This window comes from Trachurus trachurus (assembly GCF_905171665.1).
Source record: "Trachurus trachurus genome assembly, chromosome: 9".
Taxonomy (NCBI): Eukaryota; Metazoa; Chordata; class Actinopteri; order Carangiformes; family Carangidae; genus Trachurus; species Trachurus trachurus.
Genome location: NC_139895.1, coordinates 22,203,858 through 22,230,444, shown reverse-complemented (window position 1 = coordinate 22,230,444; position 26,587 = coordinate 22,203,858). Strand labels below are relative to the sequence as shown.

The 26,587-nt window shown below is 42.7% G+C and overlaps 1 protein-coding gene across 2 annotated transcripts; it reads left to right on the top strand.

The window, feature by feature from the left end:
• The first annotated feature begins 286 nt into the window (after positions 1–286).
• ap1b1 (adaptor related protein complex 1 subunit beta 1) lies at positions 287–25,966 on the top strand. 2 transcript variants are annotated; one of them, XM_083979134.1, is made up of 23 exons: positions 405–506; positions 3,269–3,329; positions 5,168–5,273; positions 5,385–5,520; positions 6,074–6,319; positions 6,542–6,732; positions 6,845–7,066; positions 7,257–7,377; positions 7,497–7,592; positions 7,759–7,874; positions 9,031–9,196; positions 9,877–9,975; positions 11,068–11,327; positions 11,702–11,906; positions 12,361–12,480; positions 13,053–13,082; positions 13,179–13,316; positions 13,405–13,550; positions 13,635–13,764; positions 16,377–16,461; positions 16,970–17,056; positions 17,683–17,837; positions 24,349–25,966. In XM_083979134.1, the coding sequence occupies exons 2-23, from the start codon at positions 3,293–3,295 to the stop codon at positions 24,421–24,423; spliced, it is 2,967 nt and encodes a 988-aa protein (XP_083835260.1). In that variant the 5' UTR covers positions 405–506; positions 3,269–3,292; the 3' UTR covers positions 24,424–25,966. The 2 variants fall into 2 exon arrangements, with proteins under 2 accessions (XP_083835259.1, XP_083835260.1); XM_083979133.1 differs by lacking the exon at positions 12,361–12,480 and having other exon boundaries at positions 287–506.
• Positions 25,967–26,587: the final 621 nt, after the last annotated feature.

The window sequence follows — 26,587 nt, the reverse complement described above, 5'->3', positions numbered from 1 at the left end:
TTATATTTCTTCATCCATTCAAAAACATTCAAAACATCTCTTACGTTTAAAACAATGATGATTATGAACAAAGCATGGACAAAGTATTAGAAAAAACTCTGAGCATAGCCTACAGTTCAGTTGCTGGGATTAACTGAGGCAAACGTGTGTGACTATTTTTCTGTAATAGTGTCACAACTTTTTTTTTTGATATTTTTAAAGTTTAATATTTTTGTAATGATGTCTACTTTTACAGTCAGTGTTTCTGTTATGTTACCTGCTGCTTCCAGAAACTACATACCGGGTAGTCTGTTCCTGGACGGTGCTGTGAAGGACACACTGTGGACACGGTGGCTGGTGGACCGCTGGGCCCCAGTATTAGGCTATTAGTAGTAGTAGTTGGGCCCTGTGCATGTGAAACCTGACGCTCCTCGGTCTGTTTGCAAACGGTTTTCAGTGGAAAGACGGAAGTAAACCAAGTGGGAGGGGACGAAGGCCGTCACACAGCTACTGCTACGCCTGTCACGGTAAGATGTTTGTGGATTTTCTCTTCCAAATTAACTGTGTGGCGAGTCTAATTTTAACTCCAGAAGGTACGCTAATTCGTTGGGTAAGGTTTAAACCAGGCCGATAGATTAAGAGCTTAACAAAGGCTTCCTTAAGCCTCCGCTCAGGAGGTCATGCCTCAGCTGACACTGACAGGCAGCCTGCACCGCACAGCGAGCCGCTAGCTGCTAGCACCACCACTCTCATTCATCTTACTCTAGCTGCCGCAAACATGCAGGAATGGGCGAACCAGCTATGCGTGAGTAATTCATCGAGCAGCATCGTCTGCTACTGAACTACCCGGCTCTAATTGACCTAAATCGACGTTACAGTTGCACATATTTTAGTGAATCTCCGGGCTATGCTAACGTTAACGTCATTGTAGCCTGACGCTAGCCAGCTAGCCGACCTCTCCTGTACTTTGAGGCTAAGTTAGCGGTTCATATTGAAGTCAGTCCGTGTGGATCACTCCTACAAATAGTTTTCAACAGCCTTACTAAACTAAGGCTACACTCTTGGCTCAGTGTCAGTGTTGAGTGGTAAAAGTATGAATTATCGTACAAGCATACTTCAATCGGCTAATTTGTGTTGCTAGACGACGCTGAAGTTCGCTTCCGATTCGTTGGATTGAAGGAAAATGAAGGGAAATATGTTTTTAATGTTAATTTACAATCCTGGACGAAGGGTTGTGTCATATTAACGTGAGGGGGGATGAAACATTGTAGGTAAAACCTTAACGCTGCATGAAATCCTCTTTTGAAATGAGTTTGAATCGAAATTTCACAGCTGTGTTCACATCCAGACTAAACTGAAAACCTATTGAACTTAGACCTGTCAGATCTGGTCTGATCTCACCCAGACAAGCCAGAGACTCTCTCTGACTTCTTTCAGGTCCAGACTGAGTAAGACCAGGCCCAGGTAGTTAAAAAAAACACCTCATATACACTGGTGCTCTATATGTGATGGAAGCTTTTTTTTTTTTTTTTTTTTTTGCATTTTCACAACACAATAAAGTTTCACAAACATGAAACTGCAGTAAAGGAAAGTATGGGCTTGTGGTTTATCTGGGATATCATAGTGTATTGTTTAGTTGCTTCTTTTACCTAGCATGATGTGATCTAGATCTGAGTATCAGTCAAATTTCTTTTTGTGCTTTCACAGACAAGAAAAAGGTTTTACAAATTTGAATTTGGGCTTCAAAAAGTGTTAAGGCTTTAACTATGCCCGCCCTTCATATCAGTGCTTCAGCAAAATAGAAAGAAAACTGGATTCACCAATGCCCAATCAATATCAAATTTAGTGTATTTGCACGGATAGTCTAACAACCTTTTTTTTTTTTTCAGTTGACTGAGGCCCAACAAATGAAACTGCCTCTCACTGTTGGTGTCACAAGTAGCAATGTAATATATAACTGTCAGGTCTTGGCTATAAACTTGGTATAAACAGCTAACATTATCTAGTTGCTGACATCATTGTTACTGCAAATTATGCCTTTGAAATGTTTGCATTATTAACATATAGTGTGACTGACAAAGGTAGTCCAGAAACGTTACTGTATTATTAATAACACACTCGTGGTGTAATACAGGGCTATGGATAGTCAAGGGAAATGCCTGTCTATGGGATCATCAGAATAAAAAGAAAGTAATTTGATTTAATGGAACTATTGGCTATGGTGATTCCTATTTAGATAGTTTGTTCCAGCAATTAAAGTGGTTTAGAATAGCTCAAAATTATCATATACGGTAATGAGCGCGCTGTGTTTGCAGTATGATCACATTCAGTTCAAACCAATGTAATCTGATACAACAGTCCTAAAATGCCCTTCATGAAGATTGTAATTCTTAGTTTACATCAAAATTGTTTCACTTGGGTGTTTATTTTATCTTTAAGGTCATTTGAGACAGTTTGTGGTGCTGAATAATAATGTTTTTACCATCAGGGGTAGACAAACTAACAGAAACACCTCTATGTGTAAAGTAAAGTGTTCACCACATACAGTACATCCAGATTTCAAGCAACACACACCACTTACTCCAAAAATGATTTTACAGTTGAATGAACACAACAAACAGACTGCACTGAACCTGAAGATCATACCCTTCCTGACAGAAATAAAACTAGTCCAGTCCAATACACCAGTCCAATACACCAGTCCTTCAACAAGACATAGCCTATATTCCCAGTATATTTGGGGAAAGACACTTTTGTTTGTGGTAGAATTTAACACTTAAAATAGTCTGGCAAAATATTATGTAGTTTAATGCTTACGCATGTGCACACAAGCCAGATGTTTAATTTAAGTACACTGGAGTCCATAAGACAAAATGTTGTCTGAGGTAAAATCAAGATTTTATTTTCTCTTTACCAGGAGGATGTTTCATAAAAATTGACTCCGTATTTCTGTTGCTCAAATCTCATAGCAGAAAGTCTTATTATGAGTGGAAGAATATCTTTTGCAGAGAGATGTACTGGAAATCAGTAACAGGAAATGTGTGTCCTTTCATGCAGCTCACTAAAAGATATTGCTGACCAAGAAATGGGAGATATTGGTGCTTTCTCACCAGAATCCATTGTTTTTTTTATTTTGACAGATCACTGCCGTTTGTGCAGCACAAGACAGGAATTCCTTTCATTTCCCTGTGCTTGCACTTCTAGTATTTCCTCTTGCTCTCGTGATGCTCCCAAGTTTCCACTCAGGGAAAGATTTCACAATCACCTTTTCCCCTCTTTTCTTTTGCAGGAAAATCGACAATTTGGATCCAAGATGACGGACTCCAAGTACTTCACCACCACCAAGAAAGGTCTGATTTGTTTAACATGTAATACACCACAGTGATGATGAGTCACAAGCCAGTCTTATTATTTTCTAGCACCCATGCTCTATTTTTAAACAAGTGCATTGTGGATTTCAGCTGAATGGTGCTGAATTATCTCTGCTAAGAGGGACCTAGACTGTTTTCAGGTTGTTGATTTTGTCCAATTAACTTTGAGTTTGAGTTCAGAAAAAAATGATGAACACATTATGCAATACATTAATGCAATCATGATCATGCAGTCGACGAAGGCAAAGATTTTTTTACACAGTTTAAGATTCATAGGTTAAGATTAATACATATTTTGATCAACTTTGGGTTGTTTAATACATCTAACTTGACCAGAGCTTGCATCAACATTGTTGCCAAGTGCTTCACAGCTCTGTTTTTGTAAAGCAGATTAGACATATTGAGCCTTAGCTCTCAGAGATTTAACTGTCTCGCTGTGCCTCCTGTCGTATTTTTGTGGCTCCTCTCTCATAAAACCCAGAACTGTACACGTTCCCCCATACAGGGCTTAGGTAATGCAAACGCATACTTATGATTGGAAGTGTGTAGCCGCCTTCTCTTTGTTAAGGATTTCTTGAGACATAATGTTAGAAGCATTCAAGCATGTTTCTTTGGGTACGTGTTTTGTCAGTGGATTTGAATGTCACTGTGTGCACTGGGTTGCTCACATCTTTCTTGAAAGAGATTGGCAGTGAATTACAGTTTACAGTCCCTGGGAAACTCCAAGCAGGTGGATTCAACTTCAATCCCAAAATTGACAGTGTACTTAATATTATGTAGTGTGTGTAGGCATCATCATAACACGGTGCTGAGACATAAACTAAAAAAGAGATTAGTGTCAGTTTAGCACAAATGGATAAACAAACACAGCTCCCATGCCATTCTTCATAATAGTTTCACATGGTGACACGATGTTCTAGCCAGTGCCTGAAAAATTCAGATTTTGCTTTAAGAAAAAGTCAATCAAATGTAAACATTTCCTATCCAACAATTATTTTATTTCTTATACATTAAACTAAGCTGCATGCATGCATATCATTGTGTCCTTTGGCAGAACAGTGAAACAATTGGCATCTTAACAACCCTGCACTTTATCATCGGCTCAACAATACCCACAAGTCCTGCCAGGTGGTGTGTAGTTTAAATTCTTGATATCAAAAGGAATATTATTCTCATCTCATCGTCTATATCAAGACACAAAATTCTTATAATCAAATTGATCTTCAATGCACTGAGTTTTCTCCACTGTCCCACACTACATCTGACAAAGCACACGGAAGAATCTCAATGCCAGTTTTTCCCCCGTTTTTTTTAATCTTACAAAAGATCTTGAATAATCGCCCAGCTACACCCATTATCGGTCAGGAAACATGACTCGTGCAGTCCCATCTGCTGTTTTATTGGAGCTTTAAGTCTGTTGCTGCAGTTTAGCCACTAATAATGTGAACATGTTCTGCTGCGACTTTATAATAAAAGCCCTCTATCATTGGGCCGCCAGAAGGCTCCCAGGATGCAGCAGCTATTGGAAGTGTCTCCTTTGTCACCGAAGTCAGTGGTGTGGCAGCTCATTCTTGAGTTAAAGACATAAATATTTGGGCAAGGTTTTGTTTTGGGTATTGCAAGGGAACAATGGTAGAAGAAATGGCACATAAACCCCAGATAAGCAATGCCACCCACAAGCATGGGATAATACAGAGGTATGAGGGCATTGTACAATGTGTATCTGTATGTGAAGAGACGGCTCTGCTCCTTTTTACCCCCTCCATCACAAATGGATCACACGATGAATGATTCCCTCTTTCCTCTTGTGTGCTCAGGGGAGATCTTCGAGCTCAAGGCAGAGCTGAACAGTGATAAGAAGGAGAAGAAGAAAGAGGCTGTGAAGAAGGTCATTGCGTCTATGACGGTTGGCAAGGATGTCAGGTGAAAAACGGGGAAACTATACCAGAAACATCCCACAAAGGAATTATGCACTGTAATGCATCACCTTACATTTTGAATTGGTATTTACTCAAAATCTTGTTTCCCCTCTAGCGCGCTGTTCCCAGACGTAGTGAACTGCATGCAGACGGACAACCTGGAACTGAAAAAGCTGGTCTACCTTTATCTGATGAATTATGCCAAGAGTCAGCCCGACATGGCCATCATGGCTGTTAACACCTTTGTGAAGGTAAATCTAAGTCTGTCATCTAAAAAAAAAATCTACAAATAATGAGTTTGTGTTCCATCATTTAAGTGCACTGATCTGTGCAGGAAGAGCTTGTTTGGCACAGTACTGTAACGGTGTGTGAAATCCACAAATTTACATATAAGTAGCATTTTAAAAATTGGAAAATGATCAGGAAATGATATAAATATTTTAGTAGAATTTCACTATTAGGACAAACTCTTCCTGTTGTATTCAGGTTCTTTTTGCAGCTCTGCATTATTGAAAAGATAAATATTGCCCTTGCTAATTGGAAACTACTCATGCACGTTGCTCTGCACTTTCCCGTTATTTCCCTCTTCAATTTCTGACGTTAGTGAGATTATTACCAAACCTGGAGGTATCAGTTTAGGTTAGATACAGAGACATTTGAAGGTACATTTTGTAATCTTCCCCGTCTTCGCCCTACAACCACGGTGATACCTCAATATCTCAATAAATGATCAATTAAAATGCCCCTCAGATAGTGTAGGATGGTAGAGAATTAATCATCTCTCTGATTCACCAATTCACATAGGACTGTGAAGACCCCAACCCTCTCATCCGTGCCCTTGCTGTTCGTACAATGGGCTGCATTCGTGTGGACAAGATCACCGAATACCTCTGTGAGCCACTGAGGAAATGTCTGAAGGACGAAGACCCATACGTGAGGAAGACGGCTGCCGTGTGCGTAGCCAAACTCCACGATATCAACGCCCAGTTGGTGGAGGACCAAGGCTTCCTGGACACCCTTAAAGACCTCATCTCTGACTCCAACCCCATGGTACGCTCGCTTGTCGGCTTGCCAGATTTCTGACCCAGTGTGACACAGCTGGCTACACACCCCAGCTCTGACTTTCAATGATAAGCCCCGTGCTGGCAGACAAATACACGACGCGGTGCCAGAATGGTGCTGCTGTTACGACCTCTGTGTTATATCTTAATGTAGCTGCCGGTTCCTACTCTTTCTGTCAGTATTTATCTGTTCTCCTGTCTTCATGTTTAGGTTGTAGCAAACGCAGTGGCAGCGTTGTCCGAGATAGCTGAGTCACATCCCAACAGTAATCTGCTGGACCTGAACCCCCAGACCATCAACAAGTTGCTGACAGCCTTGAATGAGTGTACAGAGTGGGGACAGATATTCATTCTTGACTGCCTGGCTAATTACACACCTCGTGATGATCGTGAGTCCCAGAGGTAAAAAGGAAACACTGCTTTCATTATCACTGCATGTCATTTAGCACATAGTCCAAGTGAGCTCAATTTAATTTTCTGCCCTTTGCCTCACAATATCATTACTCTCTGCTAGCATCTGTGAACGCGTGACACCCCGGCTCTCCCATGCCAACTCTGCGGTGGTGTTATCGGCTGTTAAAGTTTTAATGAAGTTCATGGAGATGTTGCCCAAAGACTTGGACTACTATGGCACCCTGCTGAAGAAGCTTGCCCCTCCATTGGTAACTCTACTGTCCGCTGAGCCTGAGTTGCAATATGTGGCGCTTAGAAACATCAATCTCATCGTACAGAGACGGTAAGTCCGGGGAGATGACAGGGTTTCTTTACTATACTTTGTACATTGGAAATGGCAGGCCCTAATAAAAATTGCATTTACTGTAGTATGGCACATTTAATTCAGATTCTTTTTGCTTTAGTATTTGTTATTTTACAATCAATGGCAGTTGCCATAAATGATAAGAAATATTGATGTCCTTTTTTTTTAGCCCTGAGATCCTGAAACACGAGATGAAGGTTTTCTTTGTAAAGTACAACGACCCAATCTATGTCAAACTGGAGAAGCTGGACATCATGATTCGCCTAGCATCTCAAGCCAACATCGCCCAGGTATCCCACCCACAGTCATAATACAATGTTGTCTTAGAATAAAGAGCTCAAAAGAAGAGAAGATATTGTTAACTAGATTGTGTGAGCGACCTGAATGTTGTGTGTTTGTGCTGCTGTAGGTGCTGGCTGAGCTGAAGGAGTACGCCACTGAAGTGGATGTGGACTTTGTCCGTAAAGCAGTCAGAGCCATTGGCCGCTGTGCCATCAAAGTAGAGGTGGGTGGAGATGATGTAATGCTGTTGTTTGATGCTTGTGTCAACTCTGTAGTTCAACAATGAAGCAACGGTTTCTCAAATGCCTTTACTGCTATATATCTGTGTTCTAAATATATTGAAATATTGAGGTTTCTGATATCAAACCGTTTTTCTCTCCCGTCGTTAGCAATCGGCAGAACGTTGCGTCAGCACCCTGTTAGACCTCATCCAGACCAAGGTCAACTATGTGGTGCAGGAAGCCATTGTGGTGATCAAGGACATCTTCCGCAAGTACCCCAACAAGTAGGTTCCCTTTTAGATACAAGTGTGATCATTTTTTCAACACCTGATGTATTAAGTAAAATGACTGAGGCACATGTGGAAGGAAAGATGATGTTGCTTTTAAGTCCTTTTTTTTTTCATTGAAAAAGTGCCATTCATTTTTAATTGAAAGGGTGCCAGGCTGCCTTTTTTTTTAATTGAAAAAAGGCTTTCTTTTTTCTTTCTTTTTTTTCACAAGCCGATAGCAATACAGTACTGTTTCATTTCACTCACTCTCAGTATTAATTATTGGTCTTGGGCTTTACATTGTCGGAGTTACAGGGACAAAAGGTGTTTTCAGCTCTTAAAGAAGAAAACTGGGCTCAATAGCATGGCATGCGTGTTTGTAGCGGACAACATTTAGCACCCTGCCAGGGTGGCACCTGGTCAAAGGTCAGGCACATTGGGCTAAAGTGTGACATCTGCTGTGGTTCCGACAGCGTGGTTTCATGTGCCAGACAGAAACCTCTGCCACACAGCAGTAGACCGTCACCCTGTGGTTGTGAAGTTCTCAGAAAGCGGCTTTGCACAGCTTACACCCCAGCGTGGTTCAGGCCTTTAGCTCTAAGAGGTATTAAGTAGGCACCAACTACATCTTTCTTCCTTAGCACATCTTGTAAGTAAAGCAGTATGTAAATAGTATTTGTTTGGCGTTTCGGCTGCTTGAGAATCTAGTATTGATGATCCAATGACCAAACCAGATGTTAGATGAGAGTGGCCATTAAGCCCATTTACACAAGCCATTTAGTTCCAGTTGAAGTTTAGTAGCACTTTTGCTGAGACCGAGTGAATCTACATCTGTGAATGTGCGATATGTAACTGTGTGTGATCAGGTCTCTCAGTCACCGTGTTGAGCGGATAACCCTTGTTTTACAACAACCTTTTAGATGCTAATTTTGGTGTATTGGCTTTTCATTTGTCAGGCTGACAGAACACAGCTGCAGGTCAATGCTAATGCTGCACTCTGTCGGCGCTTGTTGTTTTTCCATCCCGAGTGGCCAAAAATACATTAATGCAACTTAAAGTAAATTACAGTGATTCATACTGGAATTGCATTTTTTGTTATTGTTGTTATTGTCTTTTGTAATACATGAGCAAAATGTTGAGCTCATGTTTTCTTTCATGTCACTGCTTCCAGGTATGAGAGTGTTATTGCCACTCTCTGTGAAAACCTGGACTCCCTGGATGAGCCGGAGGCCCGTGCCGCCATGATATGGATCGTGGGAGAGTACGCTGAGCGCATCGACAATGCTGATGAACTGCTGGAGAGCTTTTTAGAGGGTTTCCACGATGAAAGCACTCAGGTATGTTTAGGGAGTACAGGGACGTTGTAATTTGTGTGCTAACTGCATTTCTAATGGTGGTGGCACCACTAATCTGCCGTCAGTAAGAAGCACACTTTGGTTTTTGTAGTCAAGCCATTGGCTAGCTGCTGCAAAACACTAAAATTGAAGATGTAGGTGACCTGTCATTTCATCAATGATAGAATGATACTGCTCTCACTAGTTGGCACAAGAAATAGACCATACTACTAGTCGCTTAAACTAATTATTAACCATACTGGTCAACTCTAAGATGTTATTCAGCTGCATGCTACTAGCAGGGCTGCAGCCCTGGCAGATGATATTCCCATACTGGTGCCCAAATGTTGTGAAAAAGCAGTGTTGAAAGAGGGATGCACTCGTAAACACGGACAAAACCAGTGCATGTTTACTGAATTCTGATCAGTCATCTGCTGTGATCCCAGTTACATTTTGTTTTCTCTCTGACTAATTTAAATTTGTGTTTCCATTTAATCTACAGGTTAGAAATATTCCTTGTAGAAATGAATGTCCTTTGTACAAAATGTTCCCCTCTGTATTGCAGTTTGCTGCAGATGAGACAAGTAGTTGGACTGTTTAGCAGGCTGTGGTGTCCTTGGGGAAACCTGAGCATGGTATGTGAATGTCGTTAACATACAGAACGTCTTCTCTGTGCCCTCCAGGTGCAGTTGCAGTTACTGACAGCTATTGTCAAGTTGTTCCTGAAAAAGCCTACTGAGACCCAGGAGCTGGTGCAGCAGGTGCTGAGCCTGGCCACGCAGGTGAGGAGAGAGAAAACACACATTTTGATGTGGCATTCCTGTTTTTTTTTTTTTGGTTTTTTCCTTTCTCAGGTTCGGGTAATAGGTTCTCACCAACTTTGGCTTTTTAGCTCTTACTGTTGTATCTTTTCCAGAGCTCATCACTACTTAATCATTATTCCAGGGACACTGGAGCATTGTAATGGCATTATGGATCAGCACCTTGCACTTACCATAGTAATGAGTTGAGTGGTTTGAGCTTACTCTGCAGTCACACTAATTACATTTTAATGGTTTTAAGTGATTAGTTGATTTTAAAATATCTAAAATAAATGATTGAATAAATGGGTTTAGAAAATCAATTTACCATTTTGTAAATGTTAAATTCTAAGTGTGGTTCAGCCAACCATTTAGAATATGCTTCATAGTGTGTAAAAAGACCCAGTCGATAAAGTTACAACTCTGGTCAGTCAGTTACACAACACAACACTGTCAAGGGGAAAGTGTATGCTTATGAATTCATCTAGTTTGATCATCATTGATTGCCAATATCATGGAAATGATTAGGTGTTTTGTGCTTTATTTATGTACATGAGGATGACAGACTGCATCATTTTGCACACAGCCAGTGAGCATCGGCTAGAGTTTAGGCAAAGTGTCTCTGAGAGAGCATCTTTAAACAATAAATATAATATGCGTTGCACATTTAGAATTTAATATAGGGCGTCTGTACTATATTGGATTAATTTGTGTAGATACAACTGCAGTAAATAACTGCTAACTGCTGCACAAGGCAGGCAGAAAGCAGCAGAGGGCAGAAAACATGCATCATAACTTTAGACTAACAAGAACAAGAACACAAATCTCAAGACTCTTACTTAAATAATGACTGAAATGATTAATGCACTGATAAAAATGTGCAAAGTAACGTTGCCTCGTATATTATCCAAACCCTAGCACTATCCCAAGGCTGAATTGGTGTTTGATGTCTTTGAGTCAATGCTGAGTTTCACATATTGAGGGCAAGCCAGAAAGAGTCTAACATTAAGTATTTATTGAGCACGCTCCGCAAATAGTAATCCCTCGTCCTCACACCTCCATCTCTGTCTGCAGGATTCTGATAACCCAGACCTCAGGGACCGCGGCTACATCTACTGGCGTCTGCTCTCCACAGACCCCGTGGCTGCTAAGGAGGTGGTCCTGGCTGAGAAACCCCTGATTTCTGAGGAGACAGATCTGATCGAGCCCACGCTGCTTGAAGAGCTCATCTGCCACATTGGCACTCTGGCCTCTGTCTACCACAAGCCCCCGAGTGCCTTTGTGGAGGGAAGCCGTGGCGTTCAGCACAAGAGGCTGCCTGGCAGTGCTGGATCGTGAGTCGTGCGCTTAATTTTTTCTTTTTCTTTTTTTAAAAACACTGCAGGCAGAGGGGTTTGTTTTTTTCATGTGTGCCTAGCCTCTTGACTCTGCTGTTATTATTTCCCTCCAATCTGCTGAGTAACACACTTTCCAGCAGTGTCAAGCTGTGCAGTTCCCCCTGCCTTCAAATGCAACTCATCACATACACCAGCCATTGTTTTCAAATGTAGTTATATCAGCAGCAGCACAATAACAAATTAGATTTACAGTGTATATGAAAATCACTAGGAATATCTCGTGGGCGCAACAGTAATCAGATAAACATCACCATAGTGACGTGTAATCTAATTTAATGGCATATTTTTTCCATGTCTTGTTTTATTTCCAGCGGGGAGAGTGTCGAGAGCCCAGACGCAGTTTCTGCTGCTGGAGCTTCTGAGGCGCCTCCTGCTGTCATCCCATCCCAGGGCGACCTCCTGGGAGATCTGCTTAATCTGGACCTGACACCTCCCACCACCACAGGACCTCCACCCCCCTCCTCTGGTATGCAGATGGGCGCTATGGACCTTCTGGGAGGAGGACTGGACAGCCTGGTAGGTCGACACATGACTGTGTGAGAGAAACTTACAGGTTCTGGTTTAACACAACGTATTCAAATTTAGTAAGAGGCTTAATGTCAGCGGGCCCCAGTGATGGTAATGTGTCTTTTGTACTTGTTTCTTTCCTTGATGCTTTTTTCTTTTTCTTTTTTTTACCCTTGTGTGTTTTCCTTTCTTTGTTCAATGCTGCACCTGCAGATGGGAGATGAGTCTGAGCCGGTAACTACATGGAGGGCATTTATTAACCATGTTCAGGCTATTTTAGAGGACTATTGTAATCACTGCTGTTTTACTGTAGTTCTCATGCATCAGTCTGACATTTTCATTCATCATTTGTCATCAGTTACTATCGTGATATGTACGTGTACAGTAAGCATGGTGTTAAATCCTGAAGTCCATCTCTTTTCTTATCTCTGGGCTCTGCGGTTGTGTTTCGTCTTTCAATCAGCCGCCCGTTCCCCTGCGGACGGACACTCCTCAGTCACCTCAGCTCTCACATCAGTCCCCATCGCCCCCAGATTACAGCCCCACTGAGGTTGGTCCAGGGGACCAGTCTGGACCAGTAAAGGCCAGCACCAGCCTAGAACCCCCTCTTGTCCCCTGTCGTACCACTGTGTCCTCTGAGTAGTCCTCCTCACCAGTTCAACTGTGCCTGTTTGCACTTTATCTTGTATGTGTTTCCCAGAGATTTTAGCAAATCTCGCCGATATTTTTTTTGTATTTGGTAAAAAAAAAATGTCTTGCACTATAGTTTAGATTTGTCACTGTGTGGAATCACTTATCACGTTTCCTTTTCCACCACCGTTTTCATCAGTGTACCCACAACCTTTTTACACCACAATACTGTAGATGCATCTAGCGAGTAGCATTTGAAGAAAAACCATTTGGATCTCAATAGACACTCAGCCGGACTTGTGTGGGCAGTAAAAGGACGGTTTCATAAAAGGAAGAATTTTCCTGTGCTTGCGTCACCTTCCTTTATTTGTCAGTAGTGTAAAAACCCCATAGCTTCATTAATCACTGAACAATGTTTTAGACCCTCACACCCCTCCATCCATCCCCCTCAGACCTCCCAGAGTATTAATCAATGTTCACAAAGGTCAACCTACTTTTTAATTTTTGTGCTTCTTCCCTACCCAGCTTGGCGGAGATCTTGGAGGAAGTCCTGCTGTAAGTCATTTTCTTGTGAGGTTTTGTCTGGCTTTTGCTTAAATACACAGTGGCACTGGATGTGTCAGGGTAACGTGTTTGCTTTGTGACCCACAGATGGGGGCTGGTTTTACCGCTGCGCCAGCTGCGATGCCAGCCTCTTTCAACGCCCCCGTTAGCGGCGGACTGGATGACCTGTTTGATCTCGGCGGTGGAGTCGGTATGCCTATGGGAGCCTACACCCCCCCCAAAACAGTGAGTGCTGATAAGCTTGGACATACAGCAGAGTGATGTAACACCAGCAGTGGGATCTCTGAGAAAACAACTGATCTTGTCTCTTTAGATTTGGCTTCCTGCCATGAAGGCGAAGGGACTGGAGATATTGGGCACGTTCGCTCGCCGTTCTGGAGTCGTTCAAATGGAGATGACCCTCACTAATAAAGCTATGAGTGTCATGACTGATTTTGCCATCCAGTTTAACAGAAACAGGTAAGACTAGCGCACTGGGAAAAGGCTGTTGAGATCGCCATATATTTACACACATTATATTCACACTGCCCTCCTCCTCTGTAGCTTTGGTCTCGCTCCGGCCGGTCCACTCCAGGTTCTCACACCTCTTAGCCCAAACCAGAGTATCGAAGTGGCCCTTCCGCTCAATACTGTGGGACCTGTCATGAAGATGGAGCCTCTCAATAACCTGCAGGTAACACAGTGTTTTGTTTTGTTTTTGTACATGTTATGCAATGTTTTTGTTTTGGATGAATAGTAACTGCTGCTTTTGCTTTTATTTACCATGAATTCGCAGCCAAAATTGAGGGTTAAGTGATGTGATTCCAACGAGAGATGTCAAGTACAGACTAGAGGCACAATGTTATGTTTTGTTTTTTTTATTTGAAACCCTGGCCTTATCCAGATAGCAATGGCTCAAGTTCACTGTCCTAGCTTGGCTTCTTACTGAGCCCAAGTCCTTGAACATTATAACAGCAGTCTGTCAGATCCACTCTCAACCAAACACAGTTAGCAGACATGGCTGCTTGTTCAGTATTTGATAATTATAAAATATTGCTCACTATGTGAAATTCCACATTCAAGCCAGAAGCATGACTTCTTAATCATTTCACAGCAGCACAACATCAACATTTTTCATGGTTGAAATATCCATTAAGCCGACTATCTCTTGGGATATTAAGTTTGGTCATGAAAGCATGACCACGTCCTCACCGATTAGTAATGCATCCCCACATGTTATTCACCTATACGGCTGAATTCCCATGCTGTGAATTATATGGCATTAAAACATAAAACAGCCGTCAGAACAGCTCGGATAAGCCCTAAATAAAAAAGCAGCTGAGGCAGGCTCGTTTTTGATCAGGGTGGTCCTTTTAACTGGACAGAATGGTGGACGGGTTTTGTGTGCAGCTGGAGAGAGCAGATAAGAGTGTGGAGGGGGATGATGAAGGTGGGGGCGGTCATTAGTGATCTCACAACACATGACTCCTTTGTTTCTCCTGGCCTCAGTAGCCCTGCTAACCTTTCTACTCCACTGCTTCTAGCTCCTTTGATGGGCGAGGCTGTCTGTTTTATGTGCTCACATATTTTGAGAGGTTTTGAGTTATTTTTGTCATGATGGAAGATAATGTCCCAGAATATCATTGTGAGTGCTCTTTTAACCACAGATGTGTGGTTACACTTTTTTGACGAATAAAATAACCATTTTATCACACATCAACACATGGAAGGGAAAAGCTTTAGTAATGCTGGATCCAAGTTCTCTATGGTCGCCTATAACAACATAGAAGTTAATTTAAAGATCAAAGTGATGACCTTAAATTTGCTCGTCACAGAAAAGGACATTGACTCTATACTTCCTCAGTGTGCTTCAAGAAGTTTAAAAAAAGAGGTCTAGTAGCTCCTAATCGCCCAAACAGTTTGAGGTTAAGTACATGTTTTTGTAAAATATCTGAGGATTGAGATTTTTTATCTCCATTACTGTTTTAGATATAGAACAAAATAGAAACCGTTCAAGTCTATTGATCAATGTACAGAGCGAACCTCCTCTAATCATCAGTTTAAATGTACGGCTCTCGACTATTGACTATTTTGTATAATTTTTCCCTGAAAGCTAAATATTGCATACATGTATAATAATAACTATTCCTGATGTAAGCATTGTGATCTTAAGTCAGTGCCACTGCAACAAATGATTATTTTTATTGTTGATTAATCTGTGGATTATTTTCCAAATTACATTTGGTTGTTTGGTCCAGAAAAGGTCAGAGAACAGTTGAAAATCAGTCATTTTAAAAGACAGTCATCAAATTTTGTTGCAAAATCATTCAGTCAGTTTTTGCCAAACAAATGAAGACAGTACTGAACACATGATCTATGCTTCTATCGGGAATCAATGGTCTTGCAGATCAACCTGACGCACAGGACACCTGTAATAATACATCAAAGAATTATATCATGCCGAAGGCTGCTGCTGTTCTTTTTCTTTTTCTCAGATTTTTCCCCTTCTTGGTCATGTAACCCACACTAATAGAGGTGTCTTTAGTTTACAACCACTCAGAATGAAGCTTTGTGGTTTGTATAGTCCCGCATTGCACCCAGCAATAAGATGCCCTAATGAATCATTCATGAGTCATTCTTCAGCTATCCTGAACTCACTGTCCTTCTCTCAGCACTTCTTTGTAGAGCAGCCTGATCAATATCACTGCTAGCCGCTGATTACTTCCCATTATACTGCTCTCGTTCTTGTGTTTCAGGGTCCATAGACAATAAAAAAAAGCATTAGGTGCTCACATTAAGAGACAATGTCTTCTGTTTTTTAATGCAGACCTTCTGTTAGATGCTTATTTTGTTTCCTCTTATTTGTTTACTGTCTTTCCGTGGTTGGTGTTTTATTTTTAACCAGGGTCCTATCTCCCCATTTTCATCCTTATTGTTATCATCCTGTTAAGCTTTTCCTAGAGGCTGTTTTTATAGAAATATGTTTTTTTGATACTTTAAGCCTGTAAGAAAGGTTTGCTAATATTCCCTGGCAAATAGAAGCCATAGTTACTGTGAGATGCCGTGTGAGGAGACGAGGAAGTAACATGGATGATGTGCTGATTGCGTTGGATATAGTGTGTTTGTATGTGTGTTTATGTGGGAGAGCGAGCACTGCACCCTTCTTGTTCAGCACACAGCACACATAAACCAGCCATGCCCACCCTCGAAGTGCACTTGAGAAGTAATTACCCATGTATTGCTTGTTTTTTTTTCTCCTCCCGTCGTCCTCCTTTACCCCCTCCTTGGATGTAATCACTCTCACAGGTGGCTGTTAAGAACAACATTGACGTATTCTACTTCAGCTGCCAGTACCCCATCAGCATGTTGTTTGCAGAGGACGGAAAGATGGGTGAGTGGGTCTTGGTTAATCTCTTCACTCCAAACCTCGCTGACGTCAACGGTACACACACACACGCGTCAGCTCTTCAGCGAGAGTACATCATTGTGACTGTTCTGAGCATGTGAACAAGTGTGTGACGTAAGCGTACGTCTACGACTGTCTAGCCGTCTGAACTCATTCACATCTTTGTGTCGTACGCTCGCTCTTAGATTGTCCACTAGTGCTCCGTTTTTGGGGCCTTTACTTCTTTTTGTTTTCTTGCTGCTGTTTGATTTATTTTATGAAAACATGTTGGCATTTCGCCCTGCGGGGTCTCCTGATGGAGCTAGCAGCGAGGTAGTGCTCCAGAGCCTGAGCCACAGCAGGAAACATTGTTCAGTGTGGAGTCTAACTCACCCACTAAATAGAGTGTATACATTGATCAATACCACAGAACCTGTTGTTAGTCCTCTGCTGTCTACTTTTAAGTTTGTGCTCGGTCTTTGGACTCATCCAGTGATTGTGTCTTCTCCTGCAGAGCGCCAGGTGTTCCTCGCCACATGGAAAGACATTCCTAATGACAATGAGTCCCAGTTTCAGATCAAAGACTGCCATCTCAACTCAGGTGAGTAGTAGGAACAGAGAGCAGAGGACGCACTAGCCGCAGAATACATCACTATGCAGCTGCAGCCTGCAGCTTGTTTTTATGTGAAGACAGCCCAGCAGAGCGGAGGCGATCTCAAATTCAGATCCTCTGCTAATGAAGCAAATTGTATTTGATGAGAACTCATCAGCTGCAGTCCCTATTTACGTGCAATAATTTAGTTTTACACAAGTGTGAGTGCAGCTGAACTGGAGAAGAATTCATAATGACTGTTTAATGGAGATTTCCCCCCACAGATTGAATTTCTTCTCATGAACAAAGGAGGGGGGGTGTGTCAAATCCTGCTGGGGCACAGCAATAAGACAGTGGCTGAGGAGAAAAGTTCGTTCCAAATTAGTGACTGGATCTTCGCTGCACAGGCAGCGTGGAGTGAAATTTTAGGGGATGATAAGTGAAAAGAGAAATCATCCATGGTCTGATACATTTAATGACTGTTTCAGGAGACAATCATAGAGCATGGCAGGAGTCAGTGAGTGGCACTGAATAACTCAACACAGGGAAACTGAATACTAAAGGTTAGATGAGTTCAACAACAGATGAAATGTTGACTGTGTTGTGACGTTTTTTTTGTATTGTTACCTCAACAGATGCAGCCTCCAACAAACTGCAGGGTAGCAACATCTTCACTATTGCCAAGCGCACAGTGGAAGGTCAGGACATGCTGTATCAGTCCACGAAACTCACCAATGGCATCTGGGTGCTGGCTGAACTGAGGGTGCAGGCAGGGAACCCAAACTACACGGTGAGTGTTGAGCTGGCTGAATTTGTCATTGCTGTTGTAGCATTAGTTTCATCACTGACCAAACGAACAGCTGCTGAGAGATGGTGACGACCTTTTATCTTTACCAACACCAATAAAGACCAAAATACCTCTACATCAGTGTATCGGGTCATCTACTGTCAAGATCACCCGCTGATGGAAAGAGATGTAATGTGGCAACACATGTTGTGTATTATTCGATGTATGCGTGCATACATAACACAAATTGTGTTATTATAGTTCACTGCATTATCATACCTGCCACATTAACAGGAATAACTGATGAATTTCTGATGAAGATCATCACAATGTTAATAGGTTATAAAGGCTTCACTGGGATAGGACTAGGGGTGTAAAGGTATACCGTACTTCGGTATACCGCGGTATTGTAAAGCCACGGTGGTGACACCGTGAGATTTCCAAGCTCACGGTGACGGTAATTAGCCTAATTAATTATTTTAATATTATGCAGCGCTGCTGCGCAACTCCACTTACACTTTGGGAACTCAAAACACATCACTTAACTTTCACACGCAAGTCGGCTGGAAATAGCTCGCTCCTTCGTTGGTTTCTCTTTTTTTTCCCTCTCACTGTGACGGTAATTAATTAATTATTTTAATATTATGCTTGCTGCCGGCGCAACCTACACGTTGGGAACTCAAAACATTTCACTTCATATTCACATGCAAGTCGGCCGGAAATAGCTCGCTCCTTCGTTGGTTTCTCTTTTTTCCCCCTCTCCGGAGTTCCCCCACAGTTCTGGCAGCCTCACCGGTCTCTCTGCACCGCGGCGCCGCGGAGCTCCAGGCCCCGGTCTTTCTGCTCCTCTTCCCCAGACACAGCACCCTGTGGCCGGTCACCCAGCGCGAGGAGTCTCCCTGTAGCATGAGGCTGTGCTAATGGCTGCTAATGGCGGCGCTGCTCGTACCAGCGGCCGCCCGCCGCGGTCCCGTTGCCGGGGACGGCGACGACGGCAACTGGCATCGCCTCATTACCGGCAGCTGGTGCACAGCGGCGGCATCGGGACTGGCGCCGCCGCTATTAGTAGGCTAGCGCCGAGCACAGCCTCATGCTACAGGGAGACTCTTGGCGCTGGGTGACCGGCCACAGGGTGCTGTGTGTGGGGGAGAGAAGCAGGAAGAGTCGGGCTGGAGCTCCGCGGCGCCGCGGTGCAGAGAGACCCAGGCTGCAGCGGCGGTGCTGAGTTTATGTTGAACAGGTAATCTTTGGTTTTAGTGTGGAAGTTGTGACTGTGAATATGACATTTTACTCCGCATTCAAAGCCGCGTTTGGTTTCTGCAGGCAGCAGCAGGCTTGTTGCTTGCTCTGTGTGAGGGGGGGGGGCGTGTCACGAGGAGGGGGGTGCGGGGGGAGGGGGAAGGGGGGTGAGAGGTGCTTTTTTTCAAAATTTTCTCATCCTCTTTCAAATCGTAGACCATAGTTTTAAGTATAAACCAAATATAAGTTGTATCACTTTACATAAAGCATGTACTTTAATTTTAATACCGTCACCGTGAAATACCGCGGTATACTGTACTAATACCGTTACCGTACCGTACTGTAAAATCCCATACCGTTACACCCCTAGATAGGACAGGTATATTTTCTTCTAAGAATGGTTCAATTGAGTGTTTCCAGTACAAATTGTACTTTTATTATTCTGTTTCATAATTTCAAATAGCGATTCATCCGGTAAAACTTGTGTGCTGATCTGTTTTCTGTTACGTCAGTTTTGTAAAATGTTAATAAAAAAGAAAAAACAGGGCTTGGAACATGGCAGCAAGCAGATTTTTTTTCATTATGTCCTTGTTATTGGAGTGCACAGTATTACAACACATGGTGAGAGGCAATCGTTCAAATCCAGAGCCTGAGCTATTTTTTGAGGCTTTAGTCACACCTACTATAATGACTGATTCCAGCACATTTTGTTTGGTATTGGGGATTTATCCCATAATAGACAACGAATCAGGACTCTAACCACCCTCCCAGTGCTCCATAATGGTCTCACTGTGCGGTCTAAACAATGTAGGGAAGTTCTCGTCTCCACTCCTGAACACCAGTGTCCCAGCCCTGCCTGTTGAATGAAGTCTGTACGATGAAGTTAACAAAACACTGTCACTTGTCTCCGTCACGTCATGGACAGAGACGCGTGACGGAGCGGCAGCTGATTTGAACAAGCAGAGACATGACGGAGATTGATGTAAAGTAATGAGTGGAGAGTGTGTTGTAGGCTGGAGGCTGGTTGATTGTGTAGTGACCGGAGTGTGGTGCTAGTATTGGTGACTTGTGTGTGTGTGTGTGTGTGTGTGTGTGTGTGTGTGTGTGTGTGTGTGTGTGTGTGTGTGTGTGTGTGTGTGTGTGTGTGTGTGTGTGTGTGTGTGTGTGTGTGTGTGTGTGTGTGTGTGTGTGTGTGTGTGTGTGTGTGTGTGTGTGTGTGTGTGTAAGTTATTTGTTTGCTTCCTCCTCCTTGTCGCATGTCTCTGCTTTGTCAGCGTGCCACATCTCTACTCTTGATGAATTGTGTTTGGCTTAGAAATTCTGCATGACTAGGCCAGAACAATGACCTTGGTGTGACTGTCCTCTCCGCTCATCACTCTGGCTGCTTTCAGATGTTTCTTTTTTTATAAGATGGAATAAACTATCTTTCTTTTTTTTTTTACCTGTGTCTAGACTAGTCAGTTTGTTCGCCACCCAGCCTTCAGTCATTAAATCCTTTGAATTTTTAATTGGTTTCACACCTTTACCTCTGTTTTCACCTTAGTCATCACGCAGCCTGATCTGACTCAGGAGATTTATGAGAACACGACCTCTGTGAAATGAAAACTGATTCTTCCTAAATGGTTGTTTGTAGATCATTTATTGTGTCCTACTGGAGGTGGTGTACTTTCCTCCATCCTCATCCGCGTTTTCATTTCTCCTGTGTCCTTTGGCGGAGTGGCATCATTAATTGAAGAGGTTGCTCTCATCCACCTTCAGCTGCTTCTGTTCTATATGCCGTCTGTCTTTTCTAATTTGACATTTGAGTCCTAATTGTCCCTCGCTGTGGCTGTAAAGGCTCCTCTGCTTTTTGCAGATTGGGTTATAAATTGTTAAGAGAAGAGGAGACGTTAAAGTTAACTGTGCCGCATGTACAGTGTGTACTCTGATGCTTGTCGCTGCGAGCTACTGGCTGCTGCATGATCCCTGCACTCTCTTGGCACGCCACATTAAAGCCAAGCTGCCAAAGCCTTTTGTCGGCAGCTATTTTTAGATTTGAAGAAGTAAAACCCTGCAACTGCATGTTTTATGCGTTATAATTCGCTTTAGAAGATGAGACAAAAACTATTATTGTTCATTGCCACGAGTGGAGACGCACGGTGGAGTGTTTGGCTTTTTTTCACTGCCGCTTACCCATGCTGTTTTAGGATTTAAATGTAGCTTGCCCTATTTTTCTAATATCTCAAAAGTCGATTGGCTACAGCTCTCCCATGATGCCTCACTTCTTATATTAGACTGTTAAAGCTGTGCCCCATTTCCACACTCCATACTGCATTCAGCTCTGTTTGACAATATTGACTGATTGAAAGGTCTTGGTGTGCATATTTAATTGGCTTTATTTTGAGTGTTAAGTTAATGGACACTATTATCCCACAAACCAATTAACAGTGGAAATGGTGGAGCTCTTGGTTGGATAATTAAACGGTGTTGGACAGTCCATGGGAGAACACAAACTATCCCATCTTTGAGTTACATCCTGTATTCTCCTTGAGTGTGCAATATTGTTGTTTGGTGCTCATGGAGACGTCTCATCAACGTCCCTTTGTGTTGTCTTTTAGCTCTGTTGGGTCTCTACCACATCTGACTCTTGAGCTGCCAACATAACACAATGACCTCTGACTGTAACGTTATGGAGGTAAAACAATGAGCTGAAACTTGCTTCATAAAGGAGCTTCGGATTTTGGTAAAAATTCAAAAGTGGCTCGTTTCAGTATTTATGGATGAAAACTTACTGTGATCCTTTTGATGTGAAGCGTGGTCTTCTCATCTGCCATCTCCTGTCCCCATGGCAACTATGTGTCCAGTGATATTGGCTGATTTTTTCTCTCTTCCCACATCTTGAGATGGTAATTCTGAGGGTTTTGGTAAAAAAGTGAGTTTCAACCCAAGTAAACACAAATGCACATACATCTGCTGTCCCACTACACAAGCATAGAGTTGATATTTCCTCAGAAGTCTCTGTTTTATAACTTACTTGTTATCTCACAACATTTACTGTCTTGTACTGCAGTATAAAACCACATACTGAGTAGGAAGGAACTGTATCCATGTGACTTATAAAATATGTGATCATGCGGCAAACAGTCATCTTTTTTTTGCTTCCCCCTGTTGCAGTGCTGCATTGCTGATCAGAGAACTGCAGCGGCCGTTGGCCACCAGTTACACTGGTCTAGACCTCTGCTGTGTTTTCAGACTGGTTAATGAGTTGAGGAACCCATGTGACCTGTGTCATCAGACACTGCGTCACATAGGACACGTTAGAAGCACAGAGTTGTGTTCTCACGTTGGAGATTTTAAAGTTAACTCTCTTGGGATGAAGATTTATTTTTGTCTGTGCATACTAGACACACACCTTGAGGGGATTGTTCCCTCCTCCATCTCCACAGTAACTCCCGTTTTCCTTTGAATGTCGCAGTTTCCAGCTCTCTTAATAGTAGGTTGCACACAGCGGATAGAGCATCCGCATTTCCTCACATCTTACTCCATGCTGACAGGAGGCCGGCTGCTTAAATGCTGCCAGCAGCAGCAGCAGCATACATTAGTAAAGAGCAGCGAGTATACAGAGGCAACATTTAAAGAGCTGTGTTATGTTACTGCTTTATTCCACTGCAGCTCTGTGGTACACCACCACATCACACTCCATCACCTTCGCTTGGTCTTGGTATTCAATGAGCTGAGGACGGGCCTGGTGTGAAATTCTCATCAGTGACTCACTAAATCTCTGCTGAATAGCTGATCAGTGTAATTATCGTAATTGTGTCTGTCTGACAAAGAAAACATCATAGTCTTGTCACGATACTAGAATATCAAACTTCAACAATATATGTCGAAACATATTGATATTCCATTTCCTGCACCGCAGTAGAAAAACGACTTGCTGCTTCAAACAACAGAGACACTTCAAATATTGGAAAAACAAACCTGAATTAAAATGGTACTTTGTACTCAGTGGTGCAAAAGAACAATACTGGATATCAAGAAAAACTTGAAATGAATAGAAATTAAGATTACCCAGGTGACACCAGGGTCAAGATACTGACGGGACCTTTTGTAACATGTCATTCCCATCTCTCTCTCTCCTCTCTTCCTGTCACCTCGGCTGTTGCCTGACTAATAATTGGCAGAAAAAAAGCTCAAGGTCCTTGATCGAAAGTTGATGAAATAAAAGATAAGTCACTGACACAAAAGTCCAGATATTCATTTTTCAAACTCTTCAGGCAGCTGTACAGCTCTTCCTCTGGACTGGAGTTTTCTTGGATTTAGTCTCCTGCTGTGTTGTTTGTGCTTGTCCATGAAAAGGAGTCATGGCGTGTCTATATTCATTACCTTTTTTTTTAGCAACACTAACACAATGACCGCACTGTTTTCTTTTGTTTTCATCTTCACAGAGACACATAGGTTATCAAGGCTGCCATTTTTCACAGCAGAAAGCACAGCTGATGTGCTGAAGTTAATTAGTGAAACATTTCTGAAACATTCAGAATGGCTATCTTGTCTTTAATGCTGCGTAATGACAGTATCTGCCCCCATACAATTACTGCCAAGCTCCTGCTGCCTTGTGCTTCCTGTGAAGAGTGTGCTGTGCTTTTATATCTGGGGACATGACAACTGCAGCATGATGGCAGAGTGGGGGGGTGGGGGCCTGAATAAAACCTTAAACCTATCCCCAGCTGAGAGACTAACATCAAAGAGTGGAGAGGCTGCCTCTATTTTTCTGTGAATTAGTGTATGTATATTTCTGTACGTTGTCTGTCTGAGTCTGATGGAACTGGGTTTGGGGTTCAATCAGAAACTATTTTTCCTTCCCATCTGAAAAATAATGAACTTTTCAGCTACAAAAGAAAAAATGGCAGTGAAGTTGTCCCGATGATGGACAGCGATCTCATTTACAACCTCCAGCTCATGAAGCTGAACAATTATGCTCATGTCTGACCAACGCTCAGCTTTTTTTTTTTAAGTTTTCAGAATTGATTGTGGAAAACCTTTTTCTCCTGTTTCCCTCTGCTCATTTACACAACACTGACATTAACGGTTTTCTTAATTTTGCCGTATGACCAATGGAAAATCGGACTTTCTCCTGATGTAGTACAAGGTGTTACGAGAGTACACACAGTTTGTAATCGTGTGTTGCCAGTAGTAACTTGTGTACTGTGTCCCATATTTATACACTTTCCTTGGCTTGATGTGTTGAGCAGCTTATAAACTAGATCCTCCTCGACTCTTCTCCCCCCCTCAGGTCTCTCTGAAGTGCAGAGCTCCAGAGGTTTCCCAGTGTGTGTTCCAGTGCTACGAAGCCGTGCTGAAGAACTGAAAGCCACCTGCTCCATCCGCCCGGCCGCTGCCCTGACAGACTCCTGGCTGACTCCTCCTGCTCTTCCTCACCTGACCCACGGACCATGTCACAGCAACACACAGTGCAGGAGCCACTCCCCCGCTGTGTGTGTAGGGCCCAGCGTGCTCTGTATGTCATCTAGCTGTTTAATTAGGATGGTTAATGATGTACTGTCTCATTTTGACACCATGATTTGTTTCTGTTTTTGTTTGTTTGTTTTGAAGACTGCAGAGATGTCTGGGTCACTGTCTCGGCTTAGTCTTTGTGTGGTTGATCACACACTGCAAGTTTCAGTTTCAGGACATTATCTTGTGATAAATCATCAGAATGAACACTGAGACTGAGCAGGTCCTCTACTCCTCCCTGCCCAATCCATCCTGTGACGACCTTTATTCTTTCGGGGACAGTGGACTGTGTGACTTGTATTCCCGTCACTGTTTTCTCTTTAATCATTATCCAGCCCCAATTCTCTGCATATTGGAGTCTATTTTTAGCGTCTGCAATCAGCAGGTGAATCATAACTTGGGGGCATATTTATTTGGGGGTACTTTTCAATTAAAATGTGGCAGAAAAAAAGGCTTTAACTCTCTTCCCCCTCTCCCTGTGTGAAATGGAAAGTGGCTGTGTGGGCCTTAGAGACACATACATACTTACAAACTACATTATTGTTGTCTTTGTCATTTTATAGAGTTTTCTTTCGTGTCTGTGGTTTAACAGTTGGATTGGATCCTCTGCTGTCCCCTGGAAGCAGGACGGGTGACGTGCGCTGTGTGCATGGGAACTGTTTGCCTGTGTGTGGTTTCTTTTTAAGTTTTACATCGTCTGGACATTTTATAGATGAGCAGCAGTTGTCCGCCGCTGACTGCTCTCATACTTAGTCATTCCATGGTTTAATTTGTGTCCATAGTCTTGTTAGTGTACATGAAGCAAACTGGGAGAGAGCCTCAGGTGTTGAGGATTTTGTATTTTGCTGCTTCCACCCCCCCCCCACCCCCTCTCACCCCCCACCCAAGGGGCAGTGACAGCCACTCAGGCTCTCTCTACCACTTTGCTCTCTCTTTATTCTCACCGCAGCTTTTCGAGAGCCGTGGCCACCTGAGATGAAGGCTCAGGTGAGATGACTCTAAACTTATGATGTCACGGTTTGTAACACTTGTGAGTAATAAGGACACATGTAGGTAGCACACTCTGTCTTAGCTGAAACGAGGCGAGAATGACATCCAGTGTCCCCGTCTTACCCGCAGATTAATTGGATTCCTTTACTGAGTCATTACACTGAAGCCCTTTGTATCAGCTCTTCAGGATGTGTGCACCTACGCTAACACCTTTTTACTGATTACACCCGAGGAGGCTGTGTATCCTGAGTGCTGAGTGTCTCTCTGTGTGTGGTGACGGCTGATTCATATGAAATGCTGTTTGGAAAAAAAAAAAGATGTGTTAATCAGATGTTTGTTTGATGATTTACATGATTTTGTTCATTGTGTGTACATCATTTGAAAACCAACTATTAAAAGACTTAATGAATTCACACGTTCGTTCTTTTTTTTTTTTTTTTCCCCTCACAGTTCAGACATTGTGACAAAAAAAAAAGTGGCACATTTGTCATCGGCAGACAAACTCCCACTGTCACTGTTTGCAAAATGTTATCTCAGTTTTATTTGCCATCGGAAGTCCACATTCCCAAAATCCCTAGAAGCCGGTGTGTGTTGTTTATAATCATTGATGACCTTTTGAGTGTCTCCTCTCGGGGTTTGCTCGACTCAGCGCTGCTCCAATGTGACACACTGAACAGTCGTCACAGCTTTTGCATATAAAGTCAGCAGGTCCTCTGTGTCTCTCAACCTTGAGTGAAGTCTTGAGGTTATCCACAGTTGAGTGCATCTTTAAAGGTGGAGTAGCTCTAAGACGTTGGTGGTGGGGGTTTAAAGTCCAGGCTTCTTGGGAAAGCTTAACCAGGATTTCAGCTGTGTGACCCAAGTGGGCAAAACTAACACCTCATCTCTGATCTGTTCCTCTGTGAACGACAAAGTTCATCTCTGTTCAAACATGCAGGTTCACTGATCAGTGTGGAGTCAGTAGGACGCAGCTGTGGCACATTTCCATAATGAAAAAAAAAACGCTCTATAATCTTGGTCCTATGAGA

Bases quoted from the DNA above. Each gene is read 5' to 3' on its own strand.
- ap1b1 (XM_083979134.1), top strand. From the start codon at position 3,293: ATGACGGACTCCAAGTACTTCACCACCACCAAGAAAG. The intron at 7,875-9,030 runs GTAGGTTCCCTT...CACTGCTTCCAG, and splicing joins TTCCGCAAGTACCCCAACAA to GTATGAGAGTGTTATTGCCA. The intron at 13,317-13,404 runs GTGAGTGCTGAT...TTGTCTCTTTAG, and splicing joins CCTACACCCCCCCCAAAACA to ATTTGGCTTCCTGCCATGAA.